This window comes from Herpailurus yagouaroundi, unplaced genomic scaffold (assembly GCF_014898765.1).
Source record: "Herpailurus yagouaroundi ecotype Mexico unplaced genomic scaffold, PumYag 159, whole genome shotgun sequence".
Taxonomy (NCBI): domain Eukaryota; kingdom Metazoa; phylum Chordata; class Mammalia; order Carnivora; family Felidae; genus Herpailurus; species Herpailurus yagouaroundi.
In genome coordinates this window covers 75,982,373-76,007,627 of record NW_024412400.1, presented here as the reverse complement: position 1 = coordinate 76,007,627, position 25,255 = coordinate 75,982,373, and the positions used below count along the sequence as shown (strand labels likewise).

Here is a 25,255-nt window from a genome sequence, read left to right as displayed (position 1 = left end):
GGGGGTGGGGACGCCGGGCGGGGGCGGTGCGGCCGGGAGCGCGGGGAGCCGAGCGGCGGGCACCGGGGCCGGCATGGCGTGGCCCTGCATCAGCCGCCTCTGCTGCCTGGCGCGGCGCTGGAACCAGCTGGACCGCTCCGACGTGGCGGTGCCGCTGACCCTGCACAACTACTCGGACCTTGAGAGCGAGGAGCCGGGCCCGGGCGGCGGCGCCTCGCGCAGGGGCCCGTCCCCTGCAGGCGCCCGGGACCCTGGCCGGGACGTGCCACTCACTCAGTACCAGCGGGACTTCGGTGTGTGGACGCCTGCGGGGCCCAGGGATGCGCCGCAGGGGCGGGGGCCCGGTGCGAGCGGCCGCAGGAGCAAGCCCCCCACGGCCCCCAGCCGGGGCGTCTACGTGCTCCCCATCGGCGACGCGGACGCGGCTGCAGCGGTGACCACGTCGTACAGGTATGGGGCTGCAGGCAGGGGAGTGCTTGGAGTCGGGACCCGGCGGTGGGAGGAAACAAGCCGAGAGCCTTGAGGACCACGTTGGGTGGGAGGGAGGAGGCGCCTGGAGCCCCCATCGCACACCACTCCGGGAGGCGGCCTCGGAGGCCATCCCCTTTGGTCCCAGAGCACGGGAGGCGTCGCCTTTGCTGCTCCCTGACCAGCCTGAGTGAATGAGCGAGCATCTCTGCTGACAGGGAGCTCACTACCTCGCTTACAGCCCGCTCTCCTCTCGGGCAGCCCTGTCAGAAATACCTGCCTTCCACTGAGTTAAAATCTGCTTTAAGTTCCACCAAGTGGGCCTAACCATAGGCAGGGGGCGTGCAGGCCAACTGCGTGAGCTCCCTCTGGCCAGTGTACTGTGGACTTAGGAGCTCCCAGTAGGTGGTCCCCGGGATCTCATTGAGTGCCCGAGAGCCAGTGACTTGGCCTTCGCTGAGGACAGATCTGTGGGTCCACCCTGCCCCCACCTTAGCTCTGCCCCTGGACAACTGAGGGCTTCCTTTTTTCTTTCTCTTATTACAAAAGTAACATAAACTCACCATAGAAAAATTGGAAATTATAGACATTACAACAAGTTAATACTCCCTTAATCCTACCCAAACTGGTAGTCCTTTCTAATCCTTAACGTTTGTGTATATCCATTTGTAATTCTTCTATGGTTAGATCCTTACTGTACACATTTTTCCATCTATTTTGGGTGTCTGTGCATGTTACTAGATGTTCTTTTACAACGTGAATTTAATCGATGTGCAGTATTTTATCCTAGGGATATACTATCCACGTATTGATATGTCCAGTTATTAATCTGCTATCGTATCATTGAATATTTGGGATGTTTCTAATTTGGGACCATTAAAAACACTTTCTTTGATCCAGTACTTCGTTTCCAGGAGTTTTCCATACAAGTATCCTTGAAGGTGGGGTGGGAGCTAAGGAGTATAAGGTATGTTGCAACATTGTACCGCAGAAGATAGAAACAGTCCCACTGCCCTACTGATGTAGGGGCTGGTTAATTATAGCCCAGAGGATGGGCTACTGGGAGGCCTAGAATGTACTGATAGCAGAAGATCTTGGATGGGTATGTGTCAAAAAAACCCACAAAACCCAGAACAGTGTGCTTCTTATTTGTGTTTTTAAAAAGGGTATTGAGGGGCACCTGGGTGGCGCAGTCGGTTAAGCGTCCGACTTCAGCCAGGTCACGATCTCGCACTCCGTGAGTTCGAGCCCCGCGTCGGGCTCTGGGCTGATGGCTCAGAGCCTGGAGCCTGCTTCCAATTCTGTGTCTCCCTCTCTCTCTGCCCCTCCCCCGTTCATGCTCTGTCTCTCTCTGTCCCAAAAATAAATAAATGTTGAAAAAAAAATTAAAAAAAAAAGGGGTATTGATATACACTTATCTGCTCAAATAAGCATAGGTTATCTCTGGATGGATATGTGAAAAAACAAGAATCTTTGGAGAGAGGCAGAGTGGGGAGAAGGAAGGGATGTTGCCAGGGGTGGAAGGGCACTGAGTGACTTTTCATTCTCTGAAGAACTGTTTTTATTTTTAAACATGTACACATACTACCTTTTAGAAAAGTTTTTTAGAGGAAAAAATAACTTCTGTGATAAGCATCCTTATAGCTGTCTTTACTCTTATCAATTTCATTAGTATAAACAATTAAAGGGGCAAAAAGGTATGAACTTTCTCTCTTAGTCTGTTGTTGATTTTGAGAGGGAGACAGAGCGAGTGGTGGAGAGGCAGAGAGGAAGAGAGAGAATCCCAAGCAGGTCCATGCTGTCAGCACAGAGCCTGATGCGCGGCTTGAACCCACAAACTGAGATCATGACCTGAGCTGATACCAAGAGCCCAGGTGCTTAACCGACTGAGCCATCCAGGTGCCCCAGTTTTATTATTTTTAAAATCAAAGATGTTAAGGTAGAATTTCCATACAGTAATTTTCAAGATATGTAGAACATTCTATCTCCCCAGAGGTTCCTTCCTGGGCGTGCAGTTTTTCAGGAACTTAATAGGGGAATGGTAGTTGCAGGATGAGTCTTGAGTTCACTGATGCATGCTCTAGCCAAGCTGCCGAAATTCACAGGGGAATGTCAGGGCAAACACGGAGTCCAGCTCAGGCCCTAGCCAGGCTGTGGATGGTTCTGACTGCTGTGTGCCAGGCCCGGCTGGAGGGGCCTGGATGGTGAGAGGTCTGGAAGGCCAGAGGGCCTGGGTGTGTACCCCTTCAAATGGCTGATGTTCCAGACCTGGAGCAGGACCCGGGGCAGAGCCCGTGGGGAGCTAGCTTCAGCTCAGGGAAAGGAAGAGCTTTCTAATAATTCGCATGGAAGGAGGGTGGTGTGAGCTGCCTCGGGTGTGCTGAGCTCCTCCTCACTGGGAACGTTCAGGCAAAGACTGGGCTTTTAGAAGCGGCCCCTCACTTGTCTTAAGCAGATGGTGGGTTTGGACATCTTGCTGGGTCTTCCCAGCTCCAGTAACGCCAAAGGTACCAGTCGTTATTCTCTGCTTAGCACGTACCAGGCACCAGGCTCAGGACCTCCTCCCATAGATTATCTCCCCAAGACCTCACCCCCCAGATGTTGCCGCCTCTGAGCCCCTTAGTTTCTTGAGGTGTCCTGCAGTGGTGGAAAGGTATTGCCCAGAGTTGGGACTCACTGGAGCTCTGGTTTCCTGGGGTATAAACTTGGCGGGTCACTTGGTCTCTCTGACCCTTTCCTTGTTTGTAAAACAGAAATAGCCAGAGCTTGGCTCCCTAGGCCCCCATATCCCAACTCTGGCCAAGACCCATGACCACTGCTGAACTTGGTTTCCCCAACACCATGCCAGCTGACCTCTGGGACCCCTCACCTCCCCACTCTAGGGCTTGACGTGTGCAACTCCATCCTGACTCTTCCTCGTAAGATGCATGTTATCTGAGCAAACGGTTTGAAGAAATTCAGTAGGAAAAGTAACAGATCCAGGGAATCCAAAAATACCAGAATATTTGTGGCCACTCACCAGCCCCTGCTGCTCCTGTGAAAGCTGATCTGCCTCACTTGCTTGCCCAGATGGGTGCAGGGAATCTTGCTCTCACAACCACCCTGGGTCTCTCCTGAGAAGTTCCCAGAGCCTCCCCTCTGGAATTCTCTCGGTGCCATTGGCACCTTTGGCCCAGGTTCTAGCTCCACCCACTCTAGAAGACCTCTTTCCTCAGTCATCCTCCTTTATCCTTCCTTGGTGAGTCAAAGGGCCAACCATTGAAGTGCCCAGCACGAAGTTTCATCATAACCTTGTACACGTGGGTCAGTAGCCTTTTTCATGAGGAAACTGAGGATCAGAGGAACGAATGGCTTTGAAGCCCTGTTGGGCTGAGAACTCAGGGCTCTCGGTGTTGCCACAGGGGGCCCCTGACCCTCAGTGGGGTGCCACCGCCCGGGTGGCTGAGGCCCAAACGAGCTGGATGGGAACGGAGCCTGGTCAGGGGAGGCGCACGGTGTATGTGGCTGTGTTCTTATTCTTTGCCAGAGCCATTTCTGCCTGCCTTCTCTCCCAGGCAGTCACCCGGTTTCTGAGGTCCCTTCTCCATCCCACTGCAGTCTTTTCTCACTGGTCTCCAGCACCAGCCTTGCCCCAGGAGCAGCCATGGGCATCACTCACTCCTGGCTCTGGTCACTTCCCATGTTGGGACCCCTGCAGCCACCATAGGGGTGGCAGGCTTAGGCTGCCAGGCCCAAGGCTCAGCTCAGTTTGGGGACAGAAGGGCACGCCCAGGGGAGGACCCGTTTCCGCAGGAGAAACAGAATGGCAGATGGTCAGGCAGCTGGTCTTTGGAACCTTGCAGCTTCAGAAACCAAAGTGATGTGATAGGACCCTGGCCCCACTTGCCTCCTGGCACCCCCAAGTGCTGACCGTGGCCAGGCGCAGCTGCTCCCTCCATGAGCGGCCTGCCCAGTGGTGTCCAGCTGCGCTGCTGCCGCCAAGGAGAAGAGGCAGCTTTGTTGACTTCTGGGCCTGAAACCCAGCCAGGGCTGTGGGTGGGATGAGACAAGAATGGACCCAGCCCACATGTGGGTGCTGCCCCTGGCCAGCTGGACTCTCTCCTATAGAACATTGCCTTGGCCAGGTGCTCCTATGGACACAGGAGGTCTCTGCCTTCTTGAGCTTTCTAGCAGGGGAGTTGATAGAATTAAAGAGGGCTTTTTTGTGTGCGGAGGAATTGAGGAATTAAATCTTTATCAAAAAATGGACTCCGGGAACATGGAGCTAATCTGTGCCTGCCTTGTCGCTTCTGTCCCGGGAGCCGCCCCCCCAACCTCCCCACCACCTTCCTTCCCGTACGCAGGCAGATGTACCCATGTGCACGGTGCCCTGCAAGAGCCAGACCGGCTTGTAGTTTTTTGAGTCACCCCTCCAATCTGTCCTGTCTTTGTAGGAGTTAATAAGACAGATTATTAAAACATAAACATGATACTCTTGTTTTTCCTTCTCAGTTGGAACCAGGTATGGAAGACTTTTGCTGCGCTGGGTGCTGTCTAGGCTGGCATCCTGTGGATGTAAGGGCCACCAATGAGCTGGGGACCGACCATCATAGGTTCTGGGTGGCTTGGAGACAAAACAGGAAGCACTGAAGGAAGAAGGGCTGGGATGTGGTTTCTGATGCCCAGCACCTACTAGGTGCTTGCGTCTGGATCCAAAGCAGGATTTTAGCAGTGGAGGTTAGCCAGGGCATTCCAGGAAGCACGGGACAATGGCAGTGGCCTCTGAAGAGTCAGGAGGGATGACTGACATTGTGCAAGGGGGGTCCGTGTTCTCTGTTGCAGACAGGAATTCCAGGCTTGGACTGGAGTGAAGCCATCGAGATCCACAAAGGCAAAACCCACCACGGTCCTCACAACCCACAGCTCCGGCTGGGACGGCAGCCCTGGGGTCAGCTTCCAGGTCAGGCTAAACTGGTGCTGTGGGGCAAGGGGCTGGGCTCCTGGCTGCACCGGGTGTGGGAACAGAGGCCTTTTCCCCAGGCTAGGGACTGAGTCAGATTGGATGGTGCAAAATGTCATTATAGCCACGGACAGCACTGAGCACCCAGTCATCCCCCAACAGAGAACCAAGATGGTCCTTTGTTGCCAGCCAGGCGGGCATCTCCCTAGTGCTGGCTTGAGTGTCCCCTCCCCTCCTAAATCCATGTTACCCATTACCAGTGAGGACTAGCGATGAGCCTTCCAAGTCCCTAGCGTTTGTGTGAGAGGAGATGGGAGGGAGGTGATTCAGGCCTCAGCAGAATGGAAAGTCCTTGCCCCCTGCATATGTTTCCCCTTGGACCCTTTAGGTCAGCAGTCTCAACTCTTGGAGGACAGGAGGAGGGAATTTTCTTCCTGGAACTGGGGGAAGAGGGAAAGTTGATGGAAAGGCACACTGATATGGGGCCACATTTCATTTTTCAGGCTACTGAGGGGAGGAAGAAGTTCACCCCTAACCCGTCAGCCATCTTTCATGCTCCTGCTCCCCGGATCCTCAACGTGTGACTGCCACCAAGGAAGAGTGCCATAGTGGAGTCGGAACACAGTGCTGCTGAGATGGGGAATGGGGTGAGATCTTGGGACTGGTCCCCTGCTGTCCCAGGGGAAAGGCCTGTCTTTTGCTGCGGGCACCACTCTCCCCCACTGCCACCCGGACTGCAGGCCTGGTGCAGAGCAGAGGCGCAGATGGACATGGCCCCACACAGCTGGGCTCTGGGCCTCAACCATCCTCTTGTTCCTCAAGGCGAGTATAGAAGGCTTCAGATCTTTTTTAAATTGCCTCTTTTGGCCACCCTTCCGTTTTTAAATCTGAAGAACTTAAGTATCAATTCTGCTGTGAACTGAATTGGTCCACGGGGGCTGAGGACTAGGGACAGAACAGTTGCTCGAAAGAAACCAGTAAGGTCCACCTACTTGTTTTCCCAGGCTGCATGGTAACTTTGTAACCTATGGCCACCCACAGTACTGTCCTTGGATATTCCTACAAATGGCCCCACCATTCAGGTTGTAGAAGAAATCTTAGGTAATCACCTGCATGTGACTCATGATGCTGAGTAACCAGGATGACATTTCCAAAAGGTACAGAGTATCAGTTACATGGTTTCAATTTCAAAGACATATTTTAGGGCCAAGATGACCCTTACATTTTAACAAAAGGTTTCTTGTGCTGAGTGCTTTAAGTACTGAGTGAATGACATTTACCTTGGGGCTTCTGAGCCCCATAGTTTATTACTAATTCCAGTTTTTTCCCTTAACAGTGGACTAGAAGGGAACATGGTACACACCTGCTAAGCATTGGGAGCTTTTTGGGGTAAGAAGTGTCATTAGCCTTACTCCCTGAGAGACTACGAGTGTCATCTCTACCAGCCCCTGGACTCCCACCGTGCTCTCTCAGTCACAGGGAGCTGTAAGGAAGCAGCTGTTGTCTTTGGAAAGCTGCCTCCTTTCCCAGTAAGTCCCAGCCCATGTGGCCACAGGGAGCCAGCCTGGCCCGGGTTTGCACAGCAGGTGGTCAAACCTTCGAAGGAGTTTCTGCCCCTTCTTATAGATTAGGGTGCACAAGGTAATGGCAGTTTTGGGTAAAGGAAACTCAAGGATTTCCCTTTGGATCTTTATCCCGCTCCAGCCCCAAGGGGCTCTGGCGAACATTTACTTAAGCAGCCCGCAGTGGCACTCAGGTTTCACAGCCCCTGAGAGCTGGAGGGAACCTGGTCCCTCAGAGGGGCTAGCTCTGGCTGGCACAGCCTTCCCTCAGTCCTGCAAAGGAGATGCTCTGAATCATTTTAAAGCCAGAACCCAAATCATATGCTTACACAAAGAGTTCCATTATTTCAGACTTCATTGGTTTGCATGTTAAAGGTTTCTGAGGGAAAAGAGACTGCCTGCTGCTGTGCATTCTGTAGGAAATGAACAGATTAACCGTACAATCTGATTTTACTAAAATGCGAAAATGCACTGTTACGGTTTGTTATTTCCTTAATTATAAACATGGAGCACCTTCTCATATGTCTTTATCCTCCTCTTGGTAATAAGGACTTTATCAACTACTGCTGGTTGACCCTTGGAGGCTTGCAAATCTTAGGGACTCCCCCTTGGGACTGCCCTCCACACTGGCGTTGGATGCAGTACCTCACGGAGATCACCACCCTCCCCGCAGCCGAGCCCTGGTGCAGTACCTCAGCGGGGTAACAGGGGCCTGCCTCTGGAAAGCATAGTGCGTGCCCAAGGAACCTTTCTGGAACATACCAGGACAGCTTTTCACAAAACCCCCAATCCAATCATCGTCCTCACCATACTTCATTAATAGGAGATCTGGGTTCTGAAGAAGGAACTTCCTCCACCCATGCTAGGTCTCAGTAAAGCCTGCCCTCATGTTACTGGAGTGGCCTTCCAAAGCACCTGAGACCGTAGTCTCACCTGTGTGGTGTCAACCCCTAACATATGTCCTACACATCTATATAAACTAAAGATAGAAAAATACATTGGAATACTAATGGTGGTTATCTTCGGGAAGGGGAATTATGGGTAACAAATTTTTTACACCTTGCTATATTTGCTAAAGTTTCTACATAAGCATTTTTGTATTAATTCTGTAAAGAGCAATGTTTTTAAAAATAAAAAGTTCAATCTGTTAGCTAATTTCAGCCAAAAGAGTTCAGAATCAATGATTCCATAACCAATGTTAGCACTGCCGGCAGCCGCCTTGATCGGCCTTGAGGATGCACCGTGAGGCCCAGCCAGAGGGAGGCCCCTCCAAAGTCCTCACCTGCATTTCGATCAAGGTCTGGCCTCTGTTCCATGGTGCTTCAAAACTCAGAAAAACCATCGCAAATGGGAATACTCTCACACCTGTACTAACACCAGGATTTTAGGCCAAACTCCAAAAAGCAGCTTTTGAGAAAACCTTGACCCTGCAGCCCACCCTGAGGAAGATGGGGGAACCTCCCCTTTGGGATCAACTCTGCCAGCCCTGTGCACACAGGCTTAAGTAAGAGGGAGTCTCCAACTGAGGTGGAGTGCCTGTGACACAAATCCCTGTCCCATGGCTCCGGTCAAAACTGTGGCTGAGGCACACACTTGGGACAGGAGCCTAAGCACTGCCCCTCTTCTCCTTCCTCCAGACACTTCACTTCCCTAGAGGCTGACAGTAAGTGAAGTCTGGTCCCAAGAAAGCCACGTACCTGGACTCCCATCACGTCCTTCCCTTCCGAACTTCTTGCCTTTGAAGAACCAAAGCTTTCAAAGCCCTTAGTTCTTACTAAGGGTGAATGTAAAAAGTGGTCAGTTCTGAAATATTTCTGCATCTTTGGTAATTTTTTTAGACATTCTGATAGCAGATGGTCACAGCAGGACTGTGTCACAGGAGTAACTTCTTCCAGACCTCAGCATAGACCAATTCTATCTTTCCGGAAAATCCAGTGTGCTGCTTTGTTAGACAATAGGAGCTGTTTTCCCTCTTGGCCTTGGCTTTGAGGAGGCTCTGAGCTCAATTAGGTAGTTTTCCTGTGCCCCAAAGCTGTCAGAAATAATTACTTCCACAGTCAACATGCATCTTCCAATTTTTTTTTTCAGATTTTTATGTAACTGTAATCCTTTATCTTGAAGAGCTGTAAATTCTTTTTGGAAGGAAGTGGAAATAATGTAAACCCACAAATACCTATACCTCTGCCCCATTCCAGCTCTCTCTGACTTAATGTAAGAACCCTACCAAGTGTAGTGTTCAAATTCCGAAGAACCCATCACAAATATTAAAAGATTTATTGCAGACTTCTGTTACACAATTATGTTACATGTTATGATACACATTTGAAACATCAACACATATGGGAACTATTAAGTCATTTAATATTTCATTTGCAAAAAGATAATTACTTTAGGCTTCCATACATGTACTAAATGAACCTGTTGCCATTTGGACCAAATCTTCCTGTAAATCTGTCACAGTCCACTGCTGAATAACTCTGTGCACTTGCTCACTCACCTTGCTTGCAGCAGTTCATGTATAGAGTACCTGAGCCTTTATGTACTCAATTTTTTTTTTTTAACTAAGCCTGGGCCTCCCGCTGCCTTACCGAATAGATTTCCTTCTGCATCTGCAATCCTCAGATGTTGAATAAAGAAGTGCAGGTTTCTCAGTCACTACCCTGTCTTCCGTTCCTGACCCAAACGCCTACAGAACTCATGAAAATGTGAATTATGTTGGTTGGATAAGTTTGACTCACAGGTTTCAAACTTCCTCCAAGCAGATTCCCAGTAACAGAATAAATTCTTTCCTTTCCTTCGACACAGACTATGTTAGGAAGATTAGGACAGAGTATCTTTAATGGAACTGGACGTCACGCGGGGCACTGCAAACCTCCCTTCTTCTATTCACCTCTGCCACCGAGAGGGCTCCACATATGGATACAAGGTATTCCCACTGCTTCTGAGCACTGACATTCCTGCCTCTTGGCTTCGGCAGTTATTTCTCTTTAAGGCACTCAGTGTTTCCTTGAAAAGCTTTTCTTCTTTGAAAAGACTGAATGGAAAAGAACAGGACACTAAATCCACTGACAGGACTTATGGTCCAAGCAGGCCTGCCCCAGAGGCTGCCCCCCACCAGGCACTCAACATGGACTCAGTGGCAGGTGCTCCCGCATACCACTCTCCGCCCCGCACGCAAGCTCGCAAAGCTGGTACAAGTCTGCCAGGTACCTGGAGTTTGTGGGTGTTCTCGATTACTAACATATTTTAAAAGCTTCCCGACTACAGCAAACCTCTCCCTGACTATGCTGGGATCTGTCTCTCCCTGGACAGTTCTCTGAGCCTGGCTGTAGTAATGTTCCTGTGCTCCAGAAAGACTTCTGCTCAGCGTGCAGGCTCCCAGACTATCTTATTTTCCACAAGGCATTACTGCTTCCTAGAGCTGACTGGGTCCTCTGCACCACGGCCACCGAGTGCCGAAGCCCAGTCGGTCTCCAGAGGTTACCAGGTAATTGCTGGAACTGCCTGTAACCTCAGAATGGGTGAAAACCTCTGGTGCCAGTCTTATTCTCTGCCTACACTTAAGCCGAAGGTGCCCCTTGACGCCCAGAGGAGAGAAGGACCTGCTACACATGGCCTGGCCCAGCTCTGAGATTCTCTTTACAGAGAGTGAGCAAATGCCAGCTGACAGAGCACACATCCACTCACAGCTTCATTCTAGAATCAGGAAACAAGGTTCTGTCCTGAAGGGATTTGACCTGGGACTGAACACTCTGGTGTTACAGAGAATTAGGTGGAGACAATGGTTTGGTAGCCATAATATTCTGAGGCACACAGAAAATAACCTCCTTCCCCAAAGAGGAGACATCACAGTTCAAAGCTTCGGCTACATCTTCAAATCCTGCTTTTCCGAGGGCATCTTCATTGATCTTCATTCAATATCCCCATGTGTTTATTTGTGAGGAAGTCCAGAAAAGGAATGTTGCAAATGGCCTGGTGGATGTTGCTCACTGTGATTTCTTTGGGAATCCTGTCGAAAAAACAAAGGATATTAGGTGCAATTTTCTCATTTAATAATTGAATTAATCCATTTATCAAGCAGACCACCCCGCACACAGGCCCTACTGGAAGGGGACAATGCTGACACCCGGTTTAGGGCCGCATGGGGTGCAGAGAGGCCAGGTGCGTCCTCTCACTCGTTCTCCTTCCCTATTCATTTCTTTCACTTCGGCCAAGACTGGTTTGCCCTCTTCACTGCCAGCCCTCTTTAGGGCTCAAATCTGACTTCCCAGTCACAGGTATGAGATGGATTTCAAGAACTTGGTTGAGTGGGGAAAAAAGACTGAGGATTGAGGAAACAGGAAGGAAGTAAAGTGGACAGCACAACAGAATGTTTTTGTAATTCAATCTTAGACTAAAAGCTGAGTCAAAGGACCACAGTACTGTGGGCCCCTGTTTCTGTCTTGGGAAGATGGGAGGTGGAGTCCTGCCAGGCCAGCGTAATGTTAAATGTTCTCATCAAGAGCGCCCAGGCTACCCTGTATCTGCACAGCCAGGACCACGGCAGTGAGCAGGGGCCGCAGAAGGCCCTCAGCCCACTCTTGGATCTCATGCCGGGAAAGGAGCATTCCAGGAACTCCCATTTCCCCTTCCTTCTTTTTAAAGATGTCTTCCATGCTGCCCAATGTATTATATTCTTGTGATGTCTGACCTAACGGTCCTCTGATCTAGGCCTCTTCATGTCCTCAGACACTCATACATCTGTAAATTTTACAAATTTATGACACGCTTTAAGCATATATACTGGGATAAAATACTTGCTTCCTTTGAAAGGAATGCCAGGATGTGGAACAAAGAAAAGCCTGTCTGCCATTCTTCAGGGCCTAGGAAAAGGCCTGTGTCCTGATCAGTGTCCTGATCAGTGATAATTAGGGAGGCAGCAAAGCAGTGGTGAGCCTGTGGGCTTTAGAGCCAGTGAGGTCTGAGGTGAATGTAGGTTCTCTATCACACATGTGCAGGGAAAGGCAGGGAACACTAACTTTCAAAGCCCAGATTCCTGACTTCTAAAAACAGGGTTACAGTTCTCCAATGGAAAATAAATCAGGTAACATATGCAATGTGTGACTCCAACATCTGACACATAACAGACAGTATTATTATCTTTAATTGCAAAGAGTTGGTATTTGTTCAACCCTGTAGTGTTGGAACAGTGTGTCTGAAGTAGTGACTGGAAAGATACAGACCTTGGGGAAACAGTGAGCTTTCACAATGAGAGAGTCTCTCAAAATGACCAAGCAGACCCCTGAGCCTGTCTGCCTCTGAGAATGTCCCAAGCACAGCCACCTCCATCTCCAACTGGATTGATTTCAGTATGTATAAAACCTTTGGATGGGCAACTCAACTGTCAGGAAAGATCTGTAAACCTAGTACCACAGACTAAAGAGGCAGGAGTACCTGTTGTGAGATGCTGTCTGGTATCCAACTGCCAAAGCCTGTCTCAGGATGTCGTTCACCAGCTGCTCTGTGGCCTATGACAGAAGACGTGATTACTCTCAGAAACGGCCACCTGCCTGCTGGTAAGAAGGGACACATCTGACCCCGTCCCATACACAAAACTTGGAAAACAACTGTATCTCAGGATCAAAAGTCCTTAAGAAAAAACTCAACGTTCAAGTAACAGACCACGAATATTAGCTCACAAAAATAGAGCCCATGATTCTGAGAAATTTTGAATGGGGATAACGTTCATTAATCAGACACTGTTTTTTAAGGAAAAAACAGGTGAGGGTTATTTGTGAGTGATATCTGCTGCGAGAGGGGTCCATCAGGAAAGGAGCTGCTTCGGGCCAGGTAAGGAAGCAATTTTGTCATCCTCTTGCCCAGGGAGGGCACGGCTGTGGTTATTTCTCTGTTGCTATGACATGTAGAGAAAACCCAAGGCTTTGCTTTGAGAGCATGCTCACCTCAGAACGCTTCAAAAGGCACTAAGAAGTATCATTAGAGTGACACCAGCGCAAAAACTCTTGGAGATGCTTTAACACTCAGAAGACCCATGATTTAGTTCATTTAAAAATCAGAAGGAGGAAAAGAAGAGGAAATGTTAAGCCTGAATAAGATGAAATAACACATCTCCGATGTTCCATTTCTGCCTCTGTCCCTTATTCAAAACAGCGTGGGACCCAGACTATCCTGCCTGGCTGGCACCTCAGTGCTTCAGCCCCTGGAGGCAGCTCATGGGCCCTCTGCTGCCAGCAGGCACCCACCTTTAAAATCATGTCCTCTACCACAGACGCATACACGTTCTTGTGAAGTGCCACGGGCTTCAGGGTGATCCCAATCTGGAAAAGGAGAAGAAAGCCATTTGTTCCTCCTTCTACCCTACAAACAACCTCTCTCCAAACAAGCACACTTCTTGGATACCCAAAGGGATGTCCAGTTGAAAGAATAACTCTCAAGCAATCTGGACAAAACTCAGGGGAAGTAACACAAAATGTAACAACTGGAAGAATACGCTATCCTATTTCTCTTTGTTTCTGAGTGGTTGTTAAAAAATACTATTATAATCCTGCTTTTACCCCCAAATCTCCTTCATGAAGATCATGGTCAGAATTGCCACGAATTCTGATAGTAGGATTAAGACACTGGAAAGCCTGGAATCAGACTTCAGGCCCTGTTTGTGAAAGGTGATGAACATATACCTGGAAACTGAGTCTTGTCCCATCTGGCATTTTCTCCTGTAAAGGAAGACTCTTCCCCTCTGGGTCCCAAGTACAGGTGACAGATGCTGAAGAGCAGCTGAGTTCCACCAGAGGAGGAGAGAGAACTCTCTCCAGTACCGCAGGGTAGTGTGTGTGCCACACCCACACCACAGGCAGGGCACGTGGGGGCTATAAGATGTTAGGGCGAGCTGACCCTCTCAAGTACCACTTGGCAATATTACCGCATGCCTCAGGAGGGAGAGGGCTTCTATACCGAGGCGAATGAGAGCAAAGATGAAAGTAGAAAGTGTCTACACCTAGCTGCCTCTGCTTTAGTTCCACGGCCAGCAAGCAACCTTTCCACATGTAATTAGTTTTCCTGCCCTGATGTAGCAAAGGGGACACCCAGAGAGCATAACCCAAGTCCGTCAGGCAGAAGTGACTCACACATTTCAGACAGGAAAGTCTGGTTGTCGGTTTATAAAGCTGAGGGTCTGAGCATGAAGCACCTGGTTTGTGACCAAAAAACACAACAGGCCACAGCCCCTACCTTCTGTGTGATGTCACCAATAAATTCAGACCCCAGTGTGGGTGGCAGGTACAACTTCATTTCTTCCTGCTTCTCTTCCTGTTCTTTTTTGACGTTGATCTTTAATGGCTCTGGGAGGCTGAGGATATCCACCTCCTCTTCATTCTCTGGCTCTCTTTTCTGGAACTGCTGTAGGTCCTCCAGTTTCCGGCAGAGGCTGTCCGCAGAGGAGAATGATGACGGGCACTCTAAATGAGAGGTACTTAGTCTTAGGGCAGTTGTGGTGGCAAAAGAAAAGGACTTTCCATCTCTGTAAGACCAACAGTCTGAGACCCGGAGAAGAAGGGATAAGTATCAGGGGAGCTGACCTTCTCTCCAGTTCTAGAATTCTATGGATCTGTAACTGTGAGAACTGGTGATTCATGAGACAGACAAGCACAGAGACCGGCATCTTGTGTTAATGTATATGTGATGTGACTGCAATCTAAGACAAAGCAGACACTACACAATTCTGACTTACGCCACCCAAAACTAGGCCATCCCCTCAAGCCCCAAATGCTAATGAGTAACTGATTTTCATATTTTAAATCTGGAAAACTTAAAAGTGCACAGTTGGGGCTCCTGGGTGGCGCAGTCGGTTAAGCGTCCGACTTCAGCCAGGTCACGATCTCGCGGTCCGTGAGTTCGAGCCCCGCGTCGGGCTCTGGGCTGATGGCTCGGAGCCTGGAGCCTGTTTCCGATTCTGTGTCTCCCTCTCTCTCTGCCCCTCCCCCGTTCATGCTCTGTCTCTCTCTGTCCCAAAAATAAATAAAAAACGTTGAAAAAAAAAATAAAAAAAAAAGTGCACAGTGAAGAAAATAAAAATCACCCACATGAGCACCTCTCACTGCTCAGAGGTTAAGTACTGTTAACATTTTCATTTTTAATAAGTCGATTTACACAAAGTCTAACAAAGAGTCTTAGAACTTGAAAGCCAGAAGAGGAGGACCTGGGAATCTTACAATGCATGCCTTTCACTTCAGGATAAGGAAGTGAAGTCCAGACCAGGCACAAGACGGGCTTAGGGGTGCCTAGGAGGGTGGTGGCAGGGCACCAGCTCCTGGCTTATTCTGCTTCACTGACTAGGTACTTACAAATTAATCGGCCATATTAACAGAAAGCATTGTATATGTAAAGGATGGTGCTTCATGTATGCCACCAATGAGGTATGGAGATAATCAGTATGGTTTCTGTCCTCCAAAGAACTTAGATATTTCTTTCTGACAAACTGTGAAGGTTTGATACTAAATGCTGCTGGATTTCAGAGGAAGGAGAGGTTGTCCTGCATGAGGGCTCTCTGGAAAGCTTCAGGGAGAACACTGAACTTGTGTCTCAAAGGTCTCCCACACTGTCCCTGGACCCCAGGCTCCCTCAGACTGGGAGGTGGCGCTTCTGCTTTTCTACTAAGTAGTGTAGGGCTGGGAGGAGAAAACAACCTTTCTTATTAAGGTGAAACTCAAAATATCTTTTATGCCCTGCTCCCACCCCATACAGCACAACTCTTGGTTTCTTTACCATAAAACAATTCATCCTGTCTGCAACATTATTAGTTGTTTCCAGCTGAGCCTCCAATGCCGGGTGCTGCACTTCCTAGCTAGGTCTGGAAATAAAGTAATGGATAAGGCAGCAACTCCATCTTCAAGGAGATTGGGTAGACTTGTCTACGAGTGGTTGCAAGGTTACAAAGGAAGGAGAAGTCAGTTCTATCTGGAGGAAAGGAGGTGGGTTAGGAAAGTCTTCAAAGAAGAAATGATCTAACTGTGTGCCTGCTGTATGTCACAGGCTGGAACATTCCTGGCTGGGGCAGGGGAGGACAGGACACACAGCTACAGATGAGCAAATGCTCATGTTCTTTAAGGTGGCTCTTCAAGTCCTCTGGGGTTGAAGTGGTCCAAGAACCGTGGAGGGTGAAGGGATGAGAGCGTGTTCCACGGAAACACCTCTCGGGCTACTGATGGTGCCCAGTGAGCCCCACCGAAGGTGTACCTGGCTCACTGTCGATTTGGGTCAGCACATCCTCAATGGAGTCCCCGTCGCTCCTCAGTGTCTCAGGATCAGGTGGGGTGTAGCCATGGCAGCGACACCAGTGAGCAATGTGCTTGGTTTTAAGGGGAGTCAGGTGGTGAAATCTTGGATTCTTCTCCAGTATTTCTTGTAAGACTTTTCGCATTGTCATTGCTCTTTGCCACTTAAAAAAATATTTTTTTGAACCATAATTAATTTCAACTTAGCAATGTGTTAAAATAAATCATCCAACTGTAAATTACCATGCTAACTTGTCAGAATTATTTTTTTTTAAACCTGATTGTGCTTTTTAAAAGTTAAAAAAATTTTTTTCTTTAAATGTTTATTTATTTTGAGAGACAGAACATGAGCAGGGGAGGGGCAGACAGAGAGGGAGACACAGAATCCGAAGGAGGCTCCAGGCTATGGGCTGTCAGCACAGAGCCCGATTCGGGGCTCAAACCCACAAGTGAGATCATGACCTGAGCCAAAGCTGGACACTCAACTGACTGAGCCACCCAGGCACCCCTAAAAGTTTTTAAAGGAAGTAAAGGAGGGGCGCCTGGGTGGCTCAGCCAGTTAAGCATCTGACTTCGGCTCAGGTCATGATCTCACAGCTCGTGGGTTCAAACCCCACATCGGGCTCTGTGCTGACATATCGGACCCTGGAGACTGCTTTGGATTCTGTGTCTCCCTCTGTCTTTGCCCCCCCCCCCCCCCCCCCCCGCCCCATGTTCGGTCTCTTATCTCTCTCAAAAATGAATAAACATTAAAAAAATTTTTTTTAAAAGAAGTCAAGGAATGTATATCAAATGTTTATGAAATAACAATGAAACTCCTAGGCTTTTCACCTGGTCTCAACCCATGGTCTCCTACTGCCCTTTTCCCCCAGCTTCCCCAAACCCATCACACCAACTTCCTCAGAGCATGCCTTCACACGTGCCAATTTCTCCTGTAACCCCATCATCTGGCATAGGAGCTGCTGCATTGGAAGTACTCAACAAATACCTGGTTTCATTTTAATATACTGAATTTCATATAAGATTTTTAGAAATTTTTACCAATGCAGGATAAACAAGTAGACCTTTCAAAGGCTAGCTCCAAGTGTTTAAAAAATGAGATTTTCAATGGAGGAAAAAAATTCTACCACTAAATATTTAATAAAATATGTTGCAAATTCTGTCACTGTTCCAGAAGACAAGGTTTATGGAAGCAGCCTGAATGCACATGTGTTCTGGTTATTTTCTTCCCAGACTCAGTGGCAGCCTGTGTAACAAACAGGCAGACAAAGGATTACCTCAGCAGCTCTCCTTTTTCCAATGTTCCAGCCATAATACTGCTCCACAGACTTCGCAGAAAAACAGCTGGCATCTTCACCTAGAATGCACATATCCAGCAAACTCTATGAATAAAGTTGCTATGATTTAAATCAAACCTTATCTGCGAGGGATATGTCCCAAAGTTTCTTTAGACCTATTTATTGGATATACATTCCTTACTGGGCAAAATGGATATACAAAACAACATCAGTCTCTGGGAAATCGGCTTCTTTGGCAGAGCAACCTTCATGGCAGTCGACTACCTATTAAAATCAGTGGAGATGGCACTCCACTACGAACATGAGGTCTGAGGTCTAGCCCTGGCCTTGCCATGAACTCACTAAGTGGTGTCAGGCATCCTATAGCACCCCTCTGGCTTCAGTTCTCTGATCTGTAAAATGAGACCATTGGGACAGATAGTCTCTAACCTGCCTTCCAGTTCTAGTATTCTATATTTGTATCTAAGTTTTTAAAAAACATTTTTGGGGCACTGGGGTGGCTCAGTCGGTTAAGCATCCAACTTCAACTCAGGTCATGATCTCACAGTCTGTGGGTTTGAGCTCCACGTTGGGCTCTGTGCTGACAGCTCAGAGCCTGGAGCCTGTTTCAGATTCTGTGTCTCCCTCACTCTCTGCCCCTCCGCTCGTGTGCAGTCTCTCTCAAAAACAAACATTAAAAAAATTTTTTTTAAGTAAAAATAAAAAACAGATTTCTGATTTTTTTCTGCCAGGCTAGGAAAATGTCCCTGAAAGTTTCCTTTGAACTACCTGAGAATGACCCCCCTGACTTCAACCAAGAAAAAAAGAGGTAATTTCTTTGCTGTTAGAAAAAAATAAGCAGGGCAGGCTGTACTTGGCCTGTCATTTTCATATTCCCATGAATGTAACATGATAATCTATTTCATCCCTTCCCTATGAATGTTTGCAAGGTGCCTGGGTGGCTCAGCTGGTTGAACGTCAGCTCTTGATTTCGGCTCAGGTCATGACCTCACAGTTCATGAGTTCAAGCCCCGCATCGGGCTCTGTGCTGATGGCACATAGCTTGCTTGGGACTATCCCTCTCTCTCTGCCCCTCCCTCCCTCTCACTCTCAAAAATAAATAAACTTAAAAAAAAAAAAAAAAAAAAGAAGTTTAAATGTTCGTACTCATCTTGCCCAAGAGCATACGCCTGAGTATCAACAGGCTATCTGCCCCCTAAAGGCAGCTGATTCTGTCCAAAGAACTGAGAGGCAAATTTTTCAGTCTTGTTGATGATGGGTACTGACAGAACAGACTTCACTGTTGGGAGTCTTGACAATTGTGCATTTGTACAAAGTGAGGGATAGTGAGGGATAAAAGATTAATGGCTTTAGAGTCAGACCTAGGTTAGTATCCTCCCTCACTACCCATCGCTAGTGATCTTTGAGTAAGTTACTTAGCCTTGGTTTTCTCATCTGTAAAATGGAGATAATACCACCTATGCCACAAGAGACAGTAAATGTACTGAGCCTGCACAGAGTCTGGCACATTGCAGGCAAAGACTAATCTGCCTTAATAAGCATTAAAAACTAATGCAGTTTTATACAACAGATTTACTAAGATTTACATACAACAAATGTAAAAAATTCCTTCCATAGATCATAGTGTTAACAGTAAAAGGCCAACTGGTTGACCAAGATATTATGAATTCTAAAATCCTGCAAATGAACTATAGTTGTAACTAAAACCTCCTAAGATAACTACTACATCAGTATTAATTTACACTACAATATGATTTAAGTTGATCCAATAAACCAAGTAGTTCACAGCTTTAAAAATGCATCCATATATTCAGTATAATTATCTTACTTTTTGCAGTGATTAAGGGAATCTTCTTTACCACTGCTGTTAAGAGTTGCTGGATAGTCTCTAAATGGTCTATCCTGAGAATAAAAAAAAAAAAATTAAGGTAGTAAACACACACAGTGGTTTCTAGCCACATATATATACACACATACGCACATACACATACACACACAAATTTATGTACATATCCTCTTTCCAAGGGAATTAAAACATAACCAATTGTACTAGGCAGGTCTTTCCTTTCATGGATAGCCTTTTAAACATAAACCATATGAGACCCCAGGAATGGCAAATTACACAAATATGTTTAATTTTATGTTTTAAAATTAAATAATCACATACCTTTTTCAATTCAATGCTACTAGAGCAGAAAATTTTCTATATTCAAATGCCTATTCTTAGGGTTATTACAGCTCTTGCTGTCACCTATCATGTGAAAGTGGCTAAGTTTCTATTGTCCCCAGTAATTTGACATGCTTCAAAATACATGGGCAGAGGTGGGTTCCCAATTTGGAAATTAGAAAATCTCATGAAATGTTTTTAGAAAAAGCAATGACTGTGTATGGCCCATGAAAAGGCAGCTGTTTAAGTTAGGCAGGTATATGGATACTCAGACATAAAATGTATACACACCTGAGTAATTACCCCACAGAAATTTCATACCCAAGGATTCAGCAAAGAAAGTACATGTTGTCAAGCTCCACTGGAGGGAGATCTGTACCACCTGAGGCTTCCAAGGCAACAAATCCAGTGCCTCCCGCCCCTAGGTGACATCAGTGTATTAACTGAAGACTCCTCAGCTGCGCATCAAGCGGTGACACTTGTTCAACTGCACATGGACAGAAGGTCCCACCCATCAAGGGGCTTACTTCTATACACACACAACTCTGCACATACTCAGCTGTCACAGGAACGGGTTTTAAGAAGTATCATAAAAACACCAAAATCACAACTCCCTTAGAAAGGACTGAAATAATTACTTAATGACATAGTTTCCCAGTTCAGAACTTTCTTCTGTTTTCACTGGTGTCTGACCCTCCTGAGAGAGGCAGCCTGGCCCAGGCGTTTCTGGTTCAGTCTTTACTACAAGGGAAGAGCAACAAAAGAGAGCTGTAAGCCTTCAATGATGGAAGGACATGTGCAGGCAGAAACAAAAGCTCTTCCACTGAAACTCAGGGAGGAAACTGCCACAGCAGCTGCTGCAGAGACACAGCCAGGGGACTGAGATGGCACCCATCATCACAGGATCAGCAGACAAGGGAAGAACTGTTACCCTGGGTCTCAGGGGGAGAAACTCTAGGCTCATGACAAGGCAGGCAATAAAATGGCTTTTTATATATTTCTTAAAGGGCCAACCACACCACTATGTGAGATCCCCCCCACTCTTGCGTGCGTGCCCGTGCGCACACGCAAACGCGCGCGCACACACACACACACATATTTAAATACAATGCTGGCATGTTCTAATATCCTATTGGATATCATCTCTCCAGCTAAGTTTATCAACTTTCAGCATTAGTGTTCTGAGACACAAGGCATAAGCAAAATTCAGATCTGCTGTGCTTGGAAATAACCAAGCCAATCACATTAGGCTTTAATCTTACTAAATCTACTGACAGAAGATAGCAAGGTCTCAGGTGCATGTGTCTCCCTGTATTTCTGCGTCTTTTTGGTCAAAAAACCATGACCACACAGTTTCTGCTTCTGCATCAGCTTCCTTGCCTTCAATCCTTCCCTTTCAACTCACCTTGCATATACGGACCAGAAAATTTTCCTAAGTGACCTTTTTAGTGTCATTTCCATACTTAACATCCTTCAGTACTTTCCTATGTAACAAGAGTCTACAAATGAGATCTACTAATACATCTCTATACATCTCTCTTCCTTTTTATTGATACATAGCTTGCAAAAGATGTACAAATATTAAGGGTATGGTTCAATTACCTATGTCTACACCCATGTACACCACTCCAATCAAGATATAGAGTTATTTCTAGTCCTCAACTAGGCTCCCTATGCTTTTGGTAGTTCCTCCCTGCCAAAGATAATCACCTTTTGTCCACTTTGAATTTCACATAACTGGAATCTTACTGCACATAATCCTTTGCATCAGCATCTTTTTAGCTATTAAAAACAACAATGCAATGGACGTTCCTGTATATGTCTTTTGGTGGATGGACATATGTGTGCACTTCCTAGAAGTGTATTTGCTGGAATGGAAGGCAGATGTAGGAGATTTATTAGTTAGAATCTAATAAGATTTATTAGAAATCTAATCTAATTAGAAATCTAACCTAATCTAATAAATGTAAGATTTATTAGAATCTAACCTGCAGTTTGGCAGATCAGAAAATGTCAAACTGCTTTCCAAAGTGATTATATCAATTTCTAGTCCCACCAGCAGGGCATGTGAGTTCCAGCTGCATCACATCTTTGCCAAAACTTGAATGGCCAGTGTTTTATTTGGTGATGTAACAGCATTTCACTATGGCTTTAATTTGTATTTCCTTGATGACTAATGACATTGAACAACTTTGCATATCTTTATGACCTATCTGGATATCCTCTTCAGTGCAGTGTCTGTTCACCGTTCTTTAAAGAAAAGTTAGTGTCCATATTTTTCATGATTTTTCGATGGTCTGCGTATGTATACTCTAGCTAGAACTCCTTTGTTAGATGTATCAATCACCACTATCTTGAGTATGTGGCTTGACTTTCACTCTTAATTTTGTACCTCTAATGAAGTGAGGTTCCCAGTGTTATGGACCTTTCCTTTTATGGCTAGTTTTCTTACCTGTTCTGTTTACAAAGCACCTTTGCCCAAGGTCATGAAGATATTCTCTTCTAGATGCTTTATTGTTTTACCTTTCACATTTAGCTCTATATCCAACTCAAATTAATTTTTGTTTATGGTGTAAGATTCAGTGTTTTCCCAAATGGATGTATCTAATTAACCCAGCATTACATATGGTAATGAACATCCTTTCCCTACTGAATGTCATAATCAGGTGACCATATATGTGGAAGTCTATTTTTGGGTTCTCTTTTCCATTCCATTATTCTGTTTATTCTTGAACCAATTCAACACTATCTCTGCAGCTTTAAGTTTTTTTTTTTAATGTTTTTATTTATTTTGAAGGAGAGAGACCGAGCATGAGCAGGGGAGGAGCAGAGAGAGGGAGACATAGAATTTGAAGCAGGCTCCAGCCTCTGAGCTGTCAGCACAGAGCCCGATGCGGGGCTCAAACTCACAAACTGTGAGATCATGACCTGAGCCGAAGTCGGACGCTTAGCCGACTGAGCCACCCAGGCGCCCCATCTCTGTAGCTTTTTTTTTTTTAATTTTTTTTTAATGTTTATTTTTATTTTTGAGAGAGACAGAGACAGAATGCGAGTGGGTTAGGGGCAGAGAGAGAGGGAGACACAGAATCTGAAGCAGGCTCCAGGCTGTCAGCACAGGGCCCGACGCGGGGCTCGAACTCACGAGCTGTGAGATCATGACCTGAGCTGAAGTCGGACGCTCAACCGACTGAGCCACCCAGGCATCCCTCGCTGTAGCTTTAAAGTGTATATATATCTGATGGTCCAAGTTCCCTAGTTTTTTGTTCTTCAAAACTGCCTCAGCTACTCTAGGCCTTTGCATTCCCACGTATATTTTAGATTTAGCCTGTCCATTTTTGGGGGGGGGGAGAAAGGATAACACATCATGTTTTTAGTAAGTTAACATAATTTATCATATTTGTAAGCAATTAGTTGAGGCCTGAACAACTTGCAGGACTGGAGAGCCACCCCCCCCCCCCCCCGCCGCCAGTCAAAACTCCACGTGTTTAACTTTTGGCTCCCCAAAAACTTAACTATTAACAACGTACTACTGACTGGAAGCCTTACCAAAAACACAATTGATTAATACATATTTACATGTTATATATATTATATACTGTGTTCCCATAATGAAGCTAGAGACAAAAAAAAATTAAGAAAATCATAAGGAAGAGAAAATATTTACAGTACTGTATTGCAAAAAAAAACTGTGTATAAGGGGGCCTGCACTGTTCAAACCTGTGTTGTTCAAGGGTCAACTGTATTTATAACTTATTATGTTTATAATGGAATATCCTCCTTCCATTTATTTAGGTCTTGTTAATTTCTCTCAGAACTGTTTAGTAGGTTGCTAGCACTTAATTTCTACATAAAAATTAAATTTTTATGTATTGACTTGTATCAAATGACCTTGCTAATTTCATTATTGGCAGTATATATTCCCCCACTCCCTAGTGATTTCAAGACTTCAAGAAACAGAAAGGGGGTGCCTGGGTGGCTCAGTTGGTTAAGCGTCTGACCTCCACTCAGGTCATGATCTCATGGTTCGTGAGTTCAAGCACCGCGTCAAGCTCTGTGCTCACAGCTCAGAGCCTGAAGCCTGCTTCAGATTCTGGTCTTCCTCTCTCTCTGCCCCTCCCCCATTCACACTCTGTCTCTCTCAAGAATAAAAAACTAAAAAAAAAAAAAAAAGACAAAGAAGGAAGTCTTCAGAAAAAGTTCTAGTTCTACAGGTGCAAGTACACTTATATTAATCTGGCCCTCAAACAACTATAGAATTATACTGTTAGCATTTTTAGGTTGACACAACTATTCTACTAGAGAAATGAAAACATATGCTCTTAAAAACTTATACATAATAACTGTTAACAACCCTAATGTCCACCAATAGGAGAAAGAATAAACAAATTATGATGTATTCCTACAGTGTGGAATACTATTCAGGTACAATAAATATGAATCTGAAAAATATTATGGTGAGTAAATAAAACCAGACGTGGAAGAATGCATGTGCTCCCATTCATATAAAGTTAAAAAAAAAAAAAAAGCAGACACACTATTCTATTCTAGTCTATTCTAAGGGAAATCAGAACAGTGGCTGCCTATAGGGGTTGGAAACTGACTGGAAGGGGCACAGGTGATGAAAATTTCTGTATCTTGAACGGAAAATGGGTTACATGGGTTTATAATAAAACTCATCAAATGGTATGCTAATTATCTTTGCATTTCAATATACAAAACTTTATAATTAAAATAAAAACAGATGCCCTGACCCCAGTCCAAACTTAACTGAGTCAGGGGTGCCTGGGTGGCTCAGCTCAGGTCCTGATCAGCTCAGGTCATGATCTCACAGTTTCCTGACTGTGAGCCCCATGTCGTGCTCTGGACAGACAGCATGGAGCCTGCTTGGGATTCTCTCTCTCCCTCTCTCTCTGCCCTTCCCCCACTTGCACTGTCTCTCTCTCAAAATAAATAAACCTAAAAAAAAATTTAACTGAATCAGAATCTGCATAAGGAAGGCCTATGAAATATAACTACTATTGAGGAGAACTACTGGTCCAGACTAATCCAATTCTTTTATTAGCAATCTTTTGATCAGAGGTTGGCAAACTTTTCCTATAAAGGACTAACCAGTAAATATTTTAGGCTCTGTGGGTCATATGACCCCGGGTGCAACTGATTAACTCTGAGGTGGCAGAGCATCCACTGATAATATGTAAATAAATGGGAATGGTTGGGTGCCAATTACTTTTATTTAAAAAACAGGCAGGGGAGGGGCATCTGGGTGGCTCAGTCGGCTGAGCATCCGACATCGGCTCAGGTCATGATCTCACAGTTTGTGGGTTCGAGCCCCGCATCAGGCTCTGTGCTGACAGCTCAGAGCCTGGATCCTGCTTCGGATTCTGTGTTTCCTTCTCTCTGCCCTTCCCCCACTCATGCTCTGTCTCTCAAAAATAAATAATGTTAAAAAAAAACCTTTTTTAAAAAACAGGCAGGGACTGTAATCAGCAAATCCATGTTTTAGTTGGTCATGCTGTAAGTAACAAATTCACCTTTCTTCAAGACTACTGTGA

The 25,255-nt window shown here is 46.2% G+C and overlaps 2 protein-coding genes across 4 annotated transcripts in view; one reads left to right on the top strand and one right to left on the bottom strand.

Annotated features, from left to right (window-relative positions):
* The first annotated feature begins 30 nt into the window (after window positions 1–30).
* On the top strand, window positions 31–8,124 carry MAP6D1 (MAP6 domain containing 1). The gene is made up of 3 exons (XM_040480900.1): window positions 31–450; window positions 5,290–5,407; window positions 5,911–8,124. The coding sequence occupies exons 1-3, from the start codon at window positions 74–76 to the stop codon at window positions 5,989–5,991; spliced, it is 576 nt and encodes a 191-aa protein (XP_040336834.1). The 5' UTR covers window positions 31–73; the 3' UTR covers window positions 5,992–8,124.
* Window positions 8,125–9,224: 1,100 nt separating this feature from the next.
* Window positions 9,225–25,255, bottom strand: part of YEATS2 (YEATS domain containing 2) — a 117,326-nt gene continuing 101,295 nt past the window's right edge. For all 3 annotated transcript variants that reach the window (XM_040480899.1, XM_040480897.1, XM_040480898.1), the window contains 8 exons: window positions 20,342–20,444; window positions 19,365–19,438; window positions 17,516–17,595; window positions 16,201–16,402; window positions 14,197–14,423; window positions 13,212–13,286; window positions 12,403–12,476; window positions 9,225–10,978 (listed from right to left, as the gene is read on the bottom strand). In XM_040480899.1, coding sequence (XP_040336833.1) covers window positions 10,870–10,978; window positions 12,403–12,476; window positions 13,212–13,286; window positions 14,197–14,423; window positions 16,201–16,402; window positions 17,516–17,595; window positions 19,365–19,438; window positions 20,342–20,444 — 944 coding nt within the window. In that variant the 3' untranslated portion in view covers window positions 9,225–10,869. The remainder of the gene's footprint in view (window positions 10,979–12,402; window positions 12,477–13,211; window positions 13,287–14,196; window positions 14,424–16,200; window positions 16,403–17,515; window positions 17,596–19,364; window positions 19,439–20,341; window positions 20,445–25,255) is intronic.